The sequence below is a fragment of the Ornithodoros turicata genome, chromosome 5, assembly GCF_037126465.1.
Source record: "Ornithodoros turicata isolate Travis chromosome 5, ASM3712646v1, whole genome shotgun sequence".
NCBI lineage: Eukaryota > Metazoa > Arthropoda > Arachnida > Ixodida > Argasidae > Ornithodoros > Ornithodoros turicata.
Window position 1 is genome coordinate 30,612,965 of NC_088205.1, and position 12,633 is coordinate 30,625,597.

At 43.8% G+C, this 12,633-nt stretch overlaps 1 protein-coding gene across 3 annotated transcripts in view; it reads left to right on the top strand.

Annotated features, from left to right (window-relative positions):
- LOC135394287 (branched-chain-amino-acid aminotransferase, cytosolic-like) overlaps positions 1–12,633 on the top strand; it is a 313,934-nt gene that overhangs the window by 15,954 nt on the left and 285,347 nt on the right. For all 3 annotated transcript variants that reach the window (XM_064624971.1, XM_064624970.1, XM_064624972.1), the window contains exons 4-6: positions 4,422–4,532; positions 4,584–4,703; positions 11,141–11,301. In XM_064624971.1, the coding sequence (XP_064481041.1) occupies positions 4,422–4,532; positions 4,584–4,703; positions 11,141–11,301 (392 nt within the window). The remainder of the gene's footprint in view (positions 1–4,421; positions 4,533–4,583; positions 4,704–11,140; positions 11,302–12,633) is intronic.

Consider the following 12,633-nt stretch of genomic DNA (forward strand, 5'->3'; position numbering starts at 1 on the left):
GTAGTTTGGTGCCAGCTAGTGCCTGTACTAAGTGAATTTGTGCAGAAGTAGTTCACTTGCCATCCATTTAATCCATTGTTTATGTGGACATTTGAGCTGGTCGAGCAATGTGCCTGTGTTGTTTCAAATGGAACGACTTCATTATGCTGTGCACGCTTACACTGAAATATCATCATTGCATAGTGTCATTGAAATATACTGCGATTTCAGTATACCTGTACAGCTTGGGCTATTTTATGGCGAATTCCATTGGGAGAACAATTTTTGCACCGTGCTGGGGGGGGGGGGGGGGGTGAATGCACCCGGCGGGGTCGCACGGGTTTGCTTTATCAATGGAATGCTAGCATTCGAGCTACGATGCACACTCTGTGCATAGTGTGTGGCTCACGTGCTTTTTCGGGTTTGCTTTGACCACGTGGGGTTCAGCAAACTGCTTCGTAATCGTACAATAAAATTTAACACAGCTGGACGCGCTGTGTTTACACTGTTCAAAAGACGCACGACTACCTGCACGACACACGAGTAGGGTGATTTCAAGCAGATTCAGGCAGGGTGGTCCGGTCGACCTCTCAGATTTTTTTTGCTCCAATATATATTGAAGCCAAGTGCTTAGGAAGTACATTGGCGGAGGAAGTAGCTGAAAATATCTTAAAGTTGTTTTTTTTTTAAATAATCTTCATGACTGATTATTTCGAGCACTGCGCTTCCTCGCAATTTTCAGGCCTCGTATCTTCGTAACCATTAAGGCCAAGCAGTTAATTTTTTCCACGCTTATTGTCTATATGCTGCTGTACTATTTGCTCTATCTTTGAGGTTCTAGATTTAGCAGGTGTCCAGATAAAAAAATCGCAAAGTCGCCTCATTTGCAAAAAATCACACTTTTTCGGCGCGTAACTGCTTTTCTGCAAATACCAGAAGGTTAGCATGTGTGACATCGTTCTGTTCGTCTTTAAGGCTACGGTTTCACGGTAGCCATCTTAAATGTATTTACGGGCTTCCTACGGTGGGGCGCCACCGTCGCGGTTTCCGTGGGTGAGCCCGTTAGGGAGAAACAGTTATATGCGTGGGACAGCTGGGGACTGGACCTTTTGACCTTGGGTCTCCCCTCTACTATGGTATTGTACACGGTGTTTATGCCTGTGTAGAAGGGACGATTGTCTCGTAAAAGTCTTTTGAAACTGTCATGCAAGACCACGAGTTGATTTTGGTGCGTTCGTGTTTTGAATAGCATGGGGGGTGGTAGCTGCCACGCGCGTAGCGTGTGACGAAGACTGTGCAAAATATAATATATTTGAGATATATAAAATTATATATCTCAAATGCAAAATGGTCAAACAACCGTCATAAAAAATGGTCACAAATACAAAATAATTGCAGTCAGCAGTGAAGAGTCTGTTCACGTGCCGATCGGTAGCAGTCTTATCTCAATACAGCTTACAGAAACAGGATTTCTTGAAATGAATTATGAAATTACCACTTCTGTTGAAACTAGAAGTTCAACTCACAGTGCGCACACAAAATGATAAGAATCAAAGGAATGACATAACCGAAGTAAAATAGGAAAGTCGGCGATTATACGCTATATAACCTGTCCGTATTCCGCATAGTAGCGGTCGTGACAAAGTGCCATCAAAGTTGAAGATAACTTTTTTTTTCTATTTGGCTGCGATTCGTGTTATCGCTTTGTGAGATGACGAGAGGTGTGATCTTTCGCCACGAAATGTCGTCAATTTCACTAGTTTATTTCAGTCGTCTCCATCGCATTACGCGGCGCTGATTGCCCACAGTTAGCTGTGAGGCGATCGAAGTTCAATTGAATAAATTAATTTTCCGCAATTAAAAATTGTCCAAAGTATTCCTCAATTGTGGCAAAATTTTCCAGAAGGTAATTGCTGGAAGTCTGACAATCCTCTGGCGAGTACATAGCCAGTTAGAATTTTTTATCACCTTAGGTGAAACACCCTGCATAATATAATAAAGGAATGATGTTACCAATGAGTACTATATTCTTAGCTCGGCTTTTGCTTACATGTGCTGATGCTGAGGAATCATTTTTAACTCGTAGCAACCATGCACAATTGGTTTCCCTATATCAACGGAAACGACTTCCACAACGAACGTTACCTAATCTGAGCTGTTTTCTCTCTTCGTATGGGTATGCATGCCTTCTTTTAGGGTTACAGTACCCAAAGGTTTCTTAGACAATCCGCAGGACAATCACCCTGCAAACGACACAAAGAGGAATTCCCCACGATCAGAGCCGTAGCGAGGCAAGTTTGCGGCCAGGGCAGGGTAAATCTGAAGCGCCCCCACCCCCCTTTTCCAAGTGCCATCAGAAGCCCTGTAAACAAAGAAATGAAAATGCTTATTTGCACTGCCGAGATCGTAAATTCAAATTTCCTTCGTTCCCGCTTTATCCTGTCCAACCAATCTGCCAACTTCTGCTATCGACAGAAGTGGAGAAAGCGCCTCTTTCCGTCGCTCCTGTTGTCTTCATGCCACTTTGTCTAGGCAGAACACATTCTACTCCTGCTGTGTGTGGGAACACAAAAACCTCTGTGCTCCTTTGTAAGGGCGTACAATGAACAGAGCTCATAGTGCAGACCGTCTGTTCTGTGTGGATTACGGTGGTAAGCTCTGCAGTGGTAAGAACTACGAAGCAAAAGCTACCTAGTAGCAAAGTGGGTGTTTACTGCAATGGGACACAGGAAGAGTGGATGCGACGGTGTCGGTAGCCTAGTTAAGCACAATGGTACAAGCTGAGATGGACGGCAAATAAGATAATTAGAAATGCGAAGCTGCGCAATATTCAGATGCTTCATCTGCCGACGCAAGGCATCGCAAACTACCGTACAACCAAAAAACAAGAATGGGAGCACTTCGAGCGCGTTCCTGGAATACAGTCTTCACATGTGTGGGGAAAGCAGGTAATGGACAGGTAATGAACAGGTAATGGCGTTCGTGAAGTGTACACGGCAAAAACTTCGTAGCGTGCATGGGGGAAAGTAGCCTTCCACTGTTAGACTTCGCCCCATTTCTGTTTGTCATCAATTAAGCACCGTACGTGCTTTCAATTTGTGTTTTGCGCGTATGGCCAACGTTCATGCCAACCTATGGAGTGTAACTCCTGTCTTTGTAGATCGATATTTGAACTTTGTTTCGTAATAAACCTTATAAACCAGAACTTGACTATCTCAAATATAATATGAAGCCATGAAGGGACGGAACTCAGGTGTGCGCAGAAAGCACAAAAATGAACTTCAGACATTTCTGAAGTGAATTTTTTTCACTATGCTGTGTGAGCTGAACACAGCATATGAACAACATGTGCGAGGAATATGAACCACGTCACGAGTGGGCAAATATGCAAAATACGCAACCGAAGTTGCGTGTTTTTGCCTTACCACCCCTCACTAAACGTGCGTTAGGAAGTATGTCTGAGATTTTGCAACAATCGCTTTTATATTAATGGAAAGAGTGTTTAAAGACTAACAGAACGATGTCACCCACGTTAACCTTCTGATATTTGCAGAAAAGCAGTTACGCGCTGAAAAAGTGTGATTTTTGCAAATGAAGCGACTTTGCGATTTTTTATCTGGACACCTGCAAAACCTAGAACCCAAAAGATAGAGCAAACAGTACAGTGGCACATGGGCAATAAGCGTGGAAAACATTAACTGCATGGCCTTAATGGTTACGAAGATACGAGGCCTGAAAATTTAGACTAAAGGCAGTGCTCGAAATGGTCAGTCTTGAATATGATTTTTTTAAAAAACAACTATAAGATATTTTTAGCTATTTCCTCCGCAAATGTACTTCCTAAGCACTAGGCTTCGATATATATTGGAACGAAAAAAATTTAAGATGTCAACCGCACCACCCTGCAAGAATCTGCTTGAAATGAACCCAGTAACAAGAAAAGAAAGCTTGAATATCACGGCCTCACTTATTGTGCGCATGCCTCCTCTTGTCGGTTGTGTTCTGCTGAGGTAATCGCTGGGTCGAAAACTATTGCTCCTTGGAGCAATTTTTTTGGCCCCTGCTCCACCAGTGGAACAGTTTTTACCGCTTCCCGGGGCAAAACTGGAATGCGCCATTAGATTCCTTTCACCACATCTGCGGTCAAAGAGGGTTTTTCTGACCATAGACCAAGGGATCGTTTGTTGGAAGTTATTGCTTGTTCAATGTTTCCAGGTCTGTGAAATTTGTTCTTGACATCACTGTATGAAGTTTTCCTGGAAGATGTACCAAATTTATCAGATCCATGCATTCATGCACGATATATTTGTCACATACTGTGGAGTATTTTGAGAATATAAGGACAACAGTGAATATTATATGAGAATATGAAAAAATATTGAGTAGACATGAGAACGGTGTTGGAGAGGTGAATGATGCACCACTGCTGTTCCTCATTATAGCTCTTTGAAGGCATGAAGGCTTATCGTGGTCATGACGACAAGGTCAGGCTTTTCCGGCCAGATATGAACGTCCGCAGGCTTCTCAACTCCGCAGCCAGGCTAGGGCTTCCGGTAGGTCCTTGCCATCTCAATTAAAATTGTGCTAATAAATGTGACTTGCAGGTGTTCCAGGGTCAGGAGTTCCTTAGTTGCTTGCTCAAGCTTGTCAGCATAGAAAAGGAGTGGGTACCAAAGTACCCCATGAGTTCTTTGTACGTTCGACCAACTCTAATGGGAGTTGAGGTATTGTATCCCTTTTGTACCTCCTCCTGTACCTCATAATATTTTAGGGTTCATGTAGGTGCCGGGTTTTGCAGGCGCAATCCCATTAATTTGAGCTGGAAGGGGACTGAAGATTTGTTCCAATAAAGGCGGAGCTTGAACTAATGGCTGCCACTCTGAATGAGGGCTTGATACGTTGGTAGCGCATACAAGCCGTGTCGGAGACACGTCATGGCTCGCTAGGCCTTGCCACATGTTTGCAGTCACGCGATGGTGCAAATATAAGAGGCTTATTCTTTCGAGAATATTTATTTACAACCAAGTATCAAAACAGCTCAGGGCAAAAAGTAATCTTACACGCACTTGCGTTCATTTCTTCAGCTGCGACTCTATACGCCTCGTGCACAGACTAAAGGTGGCGCTTTGCGCGGCCACGTAGTGGTGGGAAAACAAACTTTTTGTGTGAGCCGTCCGACATCGAAACCAGTCAAGAGTGTATGTGTGAATAAGCTGTGTAACTTTGCGGATTTCAATTACTTTAAACTCCGAACAACTACTTTCGGGGTCATTAAGGCATAACACTATATGCAGAAGCAGGCATGTCAGTGCTATTACAATTCTTTTAGCTTTTCTTTGTGTGCCCCGCACTTACGTGTGTTTTTTTTACCCTTTTTACAGCAACGTTGCAAAGATTGCACCTACAGGAAAGGGACGCATAAGTCTCATTAGCTGAGTCGGGCAAAGCGACAAGGTCCAAATTAGTTGGAAGTTCGTGTCTGAATTGAGAGCACACATCACAACATCACTCGACATAACACGAACAATATACGGTCTTAATACGGCAACCAATTAGGATCATTGGCATAAAAGAAGACAGATAGAATCGACGGAGTAGCTTATTTTGTTACACGTACGTTTGGCGGCCGACACCCATCTTGTTCTCCTGTCCACATCGTGTGGATTTGGCGGTAAACTGTGGAATCTTGTACCCGGTGGGGCACTCTCGGGTCCCGAAAAAAGATGGTCCCTGGTTGCGTGGGCGGAAATAATGGTCCCGCGGGGTTCCGGGCGCCCAAAAATAGAGCAGTCGTTGTGGAGAGCCGATGAAACGGATCCTAGTGGACCAAGTGCTATTATCCGACCTCCTGATTTGTTAAAATTGGGAGACATAGGCTTTTTAAATTAACATTGATGTTAATGAACTATAAAAGCTGCACGCCATCCAATGAGGAACATAAAATCGATTGCATTCACTGCACCAGTTGTATTGATCGCATTCCGTCAGCTCCTTCTGTTGCTCTCTCTCTCTCTTTTATTCAGTGGAGTACAAACAACTCGATTTCTTGCAGATATGTCGGGAAAATGGTACCCGCGTTCTTTTATAACAGGACGGATTACAGAGGAGTAAGCAAAAAGGCACGTTACCTTCTCCTGGCTCCGACCTCACGCTCGCTGTACGTGGTGTTCGTTGGATGTAGAGTCACAAAAATATTTAGTGACTCTAGTTGGATGTAGTTCCCAATTCAACCTGGATGCTAGTGAATTCCTATTGCTGGTCAGACAGGATTTACGGTTGTCATACGGTTGTCGATGAACCATATCTTCAGCAGAAGCGGAGTTGTAAAGGCAATGAAACAATGAATGAGAGGGCGAGAGCTTTTATTATATATAAACATCGACAGGGAAATGATGTAGGGGAGAACTGTATAACAACTGCAAAACTGGTGCCTCCTTTTTTTACATTCAAACTCAAACTTAAAGGGACGGTCTCGTACCCCCTGCCCCTCTCATAAAGTGTACCATTCGATTGCCCTTTGTTGAAAATGGAATACTGCGAATTTACCCGACAAAACACGTCACAGTTATTAAATAACCGAATTAAATTGATAAAGATTGCAGAGCATGCCGCGATCTGTGTTGGCAATAATAAGAACAGCCACATCGCCCTGCAGGAAAGTCCATGATAGGATACAGAAATCGTCTGCTTTTGCGCGCGCTAGTGCATCGGTGTGAGCAGACGACTTTCAGAAGTTACTGGGCACCGCGGCAACTCTCGTACATTTTCTTTCAGTTCTCAGGTGAAAAACGCACCTTCTAAGAAGTGGCAAAAATGGTGGTTTAGAACAACTATGTTAATCCTCAGAGACAGGGTTAAAAGTCGCAGGACAATCCCACCCACAATCACAAATCTGAAGTCGCCGGCCATCGGCGCGCGGTCGCATTACAGCTCCGACCAAAAATATATTACGCGTGCTTCTATTACACTCCCCGTTGTACACTGATCATGCTTCGAAATGAAGTGTCGCTGACGGCGTACATAGAGAAGGAGTGCGTGTTTATTTAAAAAACGCATTAAATACTCGTGGAAAGAAAACACGTGACTTAGCTTCCACATATCCGATTATGCGCCACATTATCGGAGACCCCACAGTCAATGCTCGGACTACATTCTCCACTCGCGGAGGTATATGCCTGAGTTTCCCCATTTCGAGAGCAAAGGGGATGACTCAACCCAAGGTGCTTCTGCAAGTTAAAATTACCATGACAACGACGACGTACCCGCAGGCCGACGTCATACGTGACGTATGTATGAGAGAAGCGTAGGTTTCGTCGTCTGCTATTACGGCACGTTTCGACAAATTCGTCGAACACAACTTGGTTATTCCGAATGAAACTTTGGCGGTTGTATGTGTACAGTACTCGTGAAGCTAGTTTTGGCTAAGTTTCGGAATCGCCCCAGATGTATGAGACCGTCCCTTTAAACTCAATACTCGTGCCTGACCAACAGTAGAGAAATACTAGCACCTAGCGAACGATATCGCTAGTGAAATAGTGCATCGAATGGTGTCGCTTTTATGTTACTTATTGCATGTTGTGCAGATATTATTATCTATTAACACATGGAAAAGAAAGACCCATGTCTCCTTTTTCAACAAATGGGGAGAGCGAATGGTAACACTCGGTCGACTGTGATGGGTTTCATCAGTTATCCGTAACCACGCCCCTGTATTTTTGGGCGTGCAGGAGCCTGCGGGACCATTTTTCTGTCCACACAACCAAGGACCATTTTTTCTACAGCCGGCTTTCTCATACGTACTTGTGCACCCAACGACGCAACAGTTTGTGTGGTACGGCATTACTTTTAGTAGCTATCAATTCAGGCGCGGCGTGACCGAAGCAAGGTGACGATTGAAAGCGTACGAATAGCCCTAGAAAACCGAGCGGACTAACACAACTAGTTCCTATGGCTGCCGCCAGGATTTTCCGTGGCGCGGCAGACGCTCTGCACGAAGTGTATAAACGTTGTTTTGAATTGTTAAGCCTAACCCAATCGCGAATCCCACGAACGCGAATATCGCCAACTCAATTCGGGAAAATATCAAATTGCTGCCTTTTTCTTGTCTGTGTAGTCGAGAGGAAGGGTCTTTATCCCCTGAAAACGGCGAGGCTTGCTTGCTTGCTTTGCCGACGACGGGTAAGCAGTATTAATCCATGGAGAGCTGCTAGGATATGATGCGAATGTGAAAAGGTCCATTCAAAATCTCTTAATTTGACCTGGTGCTCCAGGCCCGTCAGTCATGTGTATTTTAATGGGGCCGGTAATTTGAACGGTAATTTGAACGGCTGGCAACGGCTGGTAATTTGAACATGTGAACATGCACAATGGTTTATTCGAACGAGATTGCCCAGCCACGCCAAAGTACGCAGCGGCCCGGCAACATCCGGCCATGTGCCTGCCGGTGTGCTGCTGGTGCGTCAGGGACATGTTTACTTATTAAATACTAAGTTTACTTATTACTTATGAGGCCATTACTTATAAAGACGATACATGTGCCAGGAGAAAGAGAAACAAGGAACAACTCACTGTAATGGTGTCCACAAACGTGCGGAACGATGCCGCTTACTCGTGGTCGACAAAGCAAGAAGCCCTGCCGTTTTAAGGGGTTCAAGACCCTTCCTGTTGAGAATACAGCCAACGAAAAGGCGTGGAGGACAGACGATATTTTCTTGAATTGCGATGGCGATATTCGAGTTCGCGACTTGGCGGGGTTCAACATCGCAAACGATGCTGATTGTGTCGTGGCTCAAGAAACGAATGCAAGCATGTGTAACATATTATTATCTAGTCAGAGCTGTTTTGATGCTTGCCTGTAAATAACTATTTTGGAATGAACGCGCCTCTTATATTTTTGGCATCGCTTGACCGCGAATGTCCAGCAAGGCCTAGCGAGCCATGACGTGTCTTTGACGCAGCAAGTATGCGCTGCCAATGCATCAAGTCCTTATTCACAGCAGCTCTCTTTAGTTCAAACTCCGCTTTATTTGAACAAATTTTCGTCCTTTTCAGGTTCGAATTAACGGGATTGCACTGTACTTTGGTGTTAACAGATATTTTGGGGAGCTATCATACGGAGGTTACCATTATGAAACAAAAGGCTCAGGACAGGAGCCAGCGATATTTTGAGCAGTGTGTGTTCTTTTACGGTGCCCAGTAGAAAGCTTTTACCTCAATCTACCTTCGTGGGATCACTGGATTTCCTGCCTTTTTGAAGTGTGTGTTTCAAGTTTATCATTATCTTTTACACAATGTTTCGAATTAGCTTTAAGCCCAGGTTTGTACCAGGTGAACCATGGTTGATAACTGCATCAAATCTGACAGTAGCAGTCACAAATGTTGTGGCACAGAAGTGGATAATTCCACCAAAATTTGAACAAGCAAGGAACCTTGACATCTTTGATTTCCGTCATAAATATATATTTTTCAGGTGATGGCAAATGATGAAAAAATAGTCTAGTTTAGCCTAGTTTTCTCATTCAGGCTGCAGCCATTTTCGAGAGAAAGGTGGCGAAAAAAAATGTGGTAGTTTTGTGGCTAGATGTCTCCTGCATCTTTGGTGGTTTCTTTAACAGCGACGGCATGCTGCACATTGTTACAATTTTTTCGCATTGAAAGCCTACTAGGTAGACAACAACTTTGTGACTTCTTGTTTTTGTATTCCAGATATCTTTCTTTTAAATGTGAAACTCACAAGCAGATGTTGAGCACAAGAGTAGAGGGCCAGTGACTTGTAGGGAACATGTTCCATGACTATGGGGAGAAACAGAGAACAGGAAGGGACAAAACTCGAATCAGCAGGGAATGTTTATTTACTACACGTAGCCCACTAGGTTGGGGAGAGAAGGTCATCAAGTCAGGAGGTGGGAGTTCTAAGGTTAACAGTCATCTAGCTAATACAATTTGGAGTGTGGTTTGTTTCTGTGGTCTTCAAAAGGAATGCCAACAGGGGGTACATCCAGAGCAAGACTGTATGTGCCTGCTTAGTTTGATGTTTGGTGTGTTTTTCTTCTTTTTTTCTACGTTTCAGAAATGGTCGCATATTCATTCGTTGGTGCCTCGTTTAGTTTAACCGACAGAACGAGAACCACAGCTTATAGAAATGTAGTAAAGAACTGCTTGTTTGCATGGGATGAAAGTTTTGAATGGCTCGAATTACAATTTCTCTTAGAAAGTCGAACTGAAGGATGATGGAAGGTTTGAAAGTTTTTGATCTACTGAATAGGCAACCTTGAAACCATGTGAGGATGCTAGTCGTCCTAGCGAATGTGGAAATAATGAAAAAAACAAACAAAGGGTGATCATCTTATTGACGCAGGTTGTCGTTTGGATGTCTGGGAAGATATTAGATTACGTCAATGTTTAAGAATGATTTCTAGACTATAGCCCAATACGCTATGACAGTAGGCTAGCCTTTAGCGCAGTCCCTCAGCTTTTCCCTTTCCTCTCGTGCACGTAGAACGGTCTCATTGGAGCGTTCTCAAATAAGGTACCACAACAACTGCACATGGGGTCCACGTTGCTTTATCTTTTTCATCATAGTGTTTCAAAGTGCCTTTCAAAGCTCTTCCTTTTGATAGCATTTTTTATTTGTATGTTCCCAGTACACATGGACATTTGTCCCGATTCGGGGAACATTATCATGAAATTCACCCAATTCAGACACTCCTGGATGGAAATTGCCACAAAAAAATTAAGTACACTTTTTATACGTTGCACGGCTATCCTCGGGAAGAAAAAAATAATTTCTTGATCATGGGTGACGTAGCAATGTTTTAAATGGCTCAATGCGTGCATGCATACACGCACAAGATGGCCCATAGGCAATGTCTCGTACGCTGCTGGGCGTTGTGCTCACTGAAAGGGGCGTAGATTGAAAATAATTTAAGAAGGGCTGGAACTAGGTGATTTTTCCATCGTTTGCCAACACTTAACAAATCTATTTTGTTGAGGGCAGTGGGAGATATCGATGATTCTTGCTTGTTCGAATTTAGGTAGGGTTACCCAAGTGGGGAATGCTTGGGATTTGGCCAGTTTCGGAAGCACTGAATCGTGCTACTGGCAGAATGGCATCCTGATGTCACCTTCAGGTAAACTAAACGGTATGTTGATCTCCCTGCAGCCAACCCTCGGGGTTTCACGTTCAAACGAAGTCATACTCTTCGTCATCACGGGCCCAGTGGGGCCATACTACAGCACAGGGATAAAGCCTGTGTCATTACTGGCTGACCCAAAATATGTTCGAGCCTGGCCAGGGGGCACAGGGGACAAGAAACTGGGATGGTGAGTTTTTGCACTGCTATACGTATGGGTGCCAAAAAGACTGCTTATGTGGTACAGCTTATTAGATGTGTCTAGAAAAATAATGCTTACTGGAAGCTACAACAACTTGACAGCTTAAGCAATGTGATTCTCAGGTGTCCTCTGTTTTATGTGACACAATTTTGGAAGAAAGATAACTTTTTGCGTGTGGATATCATTCAGTTTAACTTTCTTTTGTCCATGAGTGAGGCATTGGAGTTCCTTTTCTGCAAACGGATTCCTTGTTTCATACTCCGGAACATAGTATGTATGTTATAAAAGCTTGGCACATTTCGAAGCGCTACTGATATTTGGTGAAACTACTGGTGGCTGACATAGCTGACGATACCAACACGGCCGGAGTTGACACATACGGTTAGGTCTGCAATGCTCAGAAACCAATTCTGTTTAAGGAGGTTCTTGAAAAAGCCAGTGTGCACCAAGATATGATTCGAGATGCTGACATGTTTGGTCTAACTCTAGTCTAGACTTGGAATTCCGGACACGCAATTCTCATTTTTCCCCATGGTGCTTCATGATTGTAAGTAATGCTGTTGAGACCAGGGTGTCGAACCGCAAAAAATACGGGTTCGGTTCGAGTTCGGGTTTGCGTTGCTTTGATTTCGTTCCGGTTCGGCCACGCCAAAAATCGAACCGGTTCGCGAACCGGTTCAATGCTTCCATTTTATGTTCTATACAACTGCTTTTATCTGGAAACACATGGCTAATAGCTTATTGCTGTTGTCTGCATTTACTTTTTTAGCTGTCAGGTACTCCCTTTAGCGAGAGAAAGGAGAAATGGATGGACACTTATTGCAAATAGAGTCCATGCTGATGAAGCAGTGTAGTCCTGCTACTTTCTGTTCCCAAAATCTCTTTTTTCACACGCACAGTGCCAGCAAGATATACTTAAAGGAAGCCTAATAAGATGGACAGCGTTGCATAGATGACAGTACTTGCCAGCACACTGCATTCGCAGACTGAATCGATCTGAAACCGTACTGAAGCATGTTGAAAATAAGCCTGCGAGCCTTACTCTGTCCGAGCTCACAGCAGTGTACTAGTTAATCCAGAACACAAAGGCAATGGGTCACGACACAATTGCACTACCAATAAATAAACTGCATTTACTTTTCAAACCACGACCAATCAAACAGGCACCGTTTTGTGTACACTCCTTCTCCACTTTTCATGTTTCTGACTTGTTTAATTTTTACTGCTCACGTGTAAAGGGGAATGTTGGGAGCTTACTTAATCACATATTCGTCCAATAGAGCTGCATAACTAGCCTATTCCATTCCCGTTTCATTCATC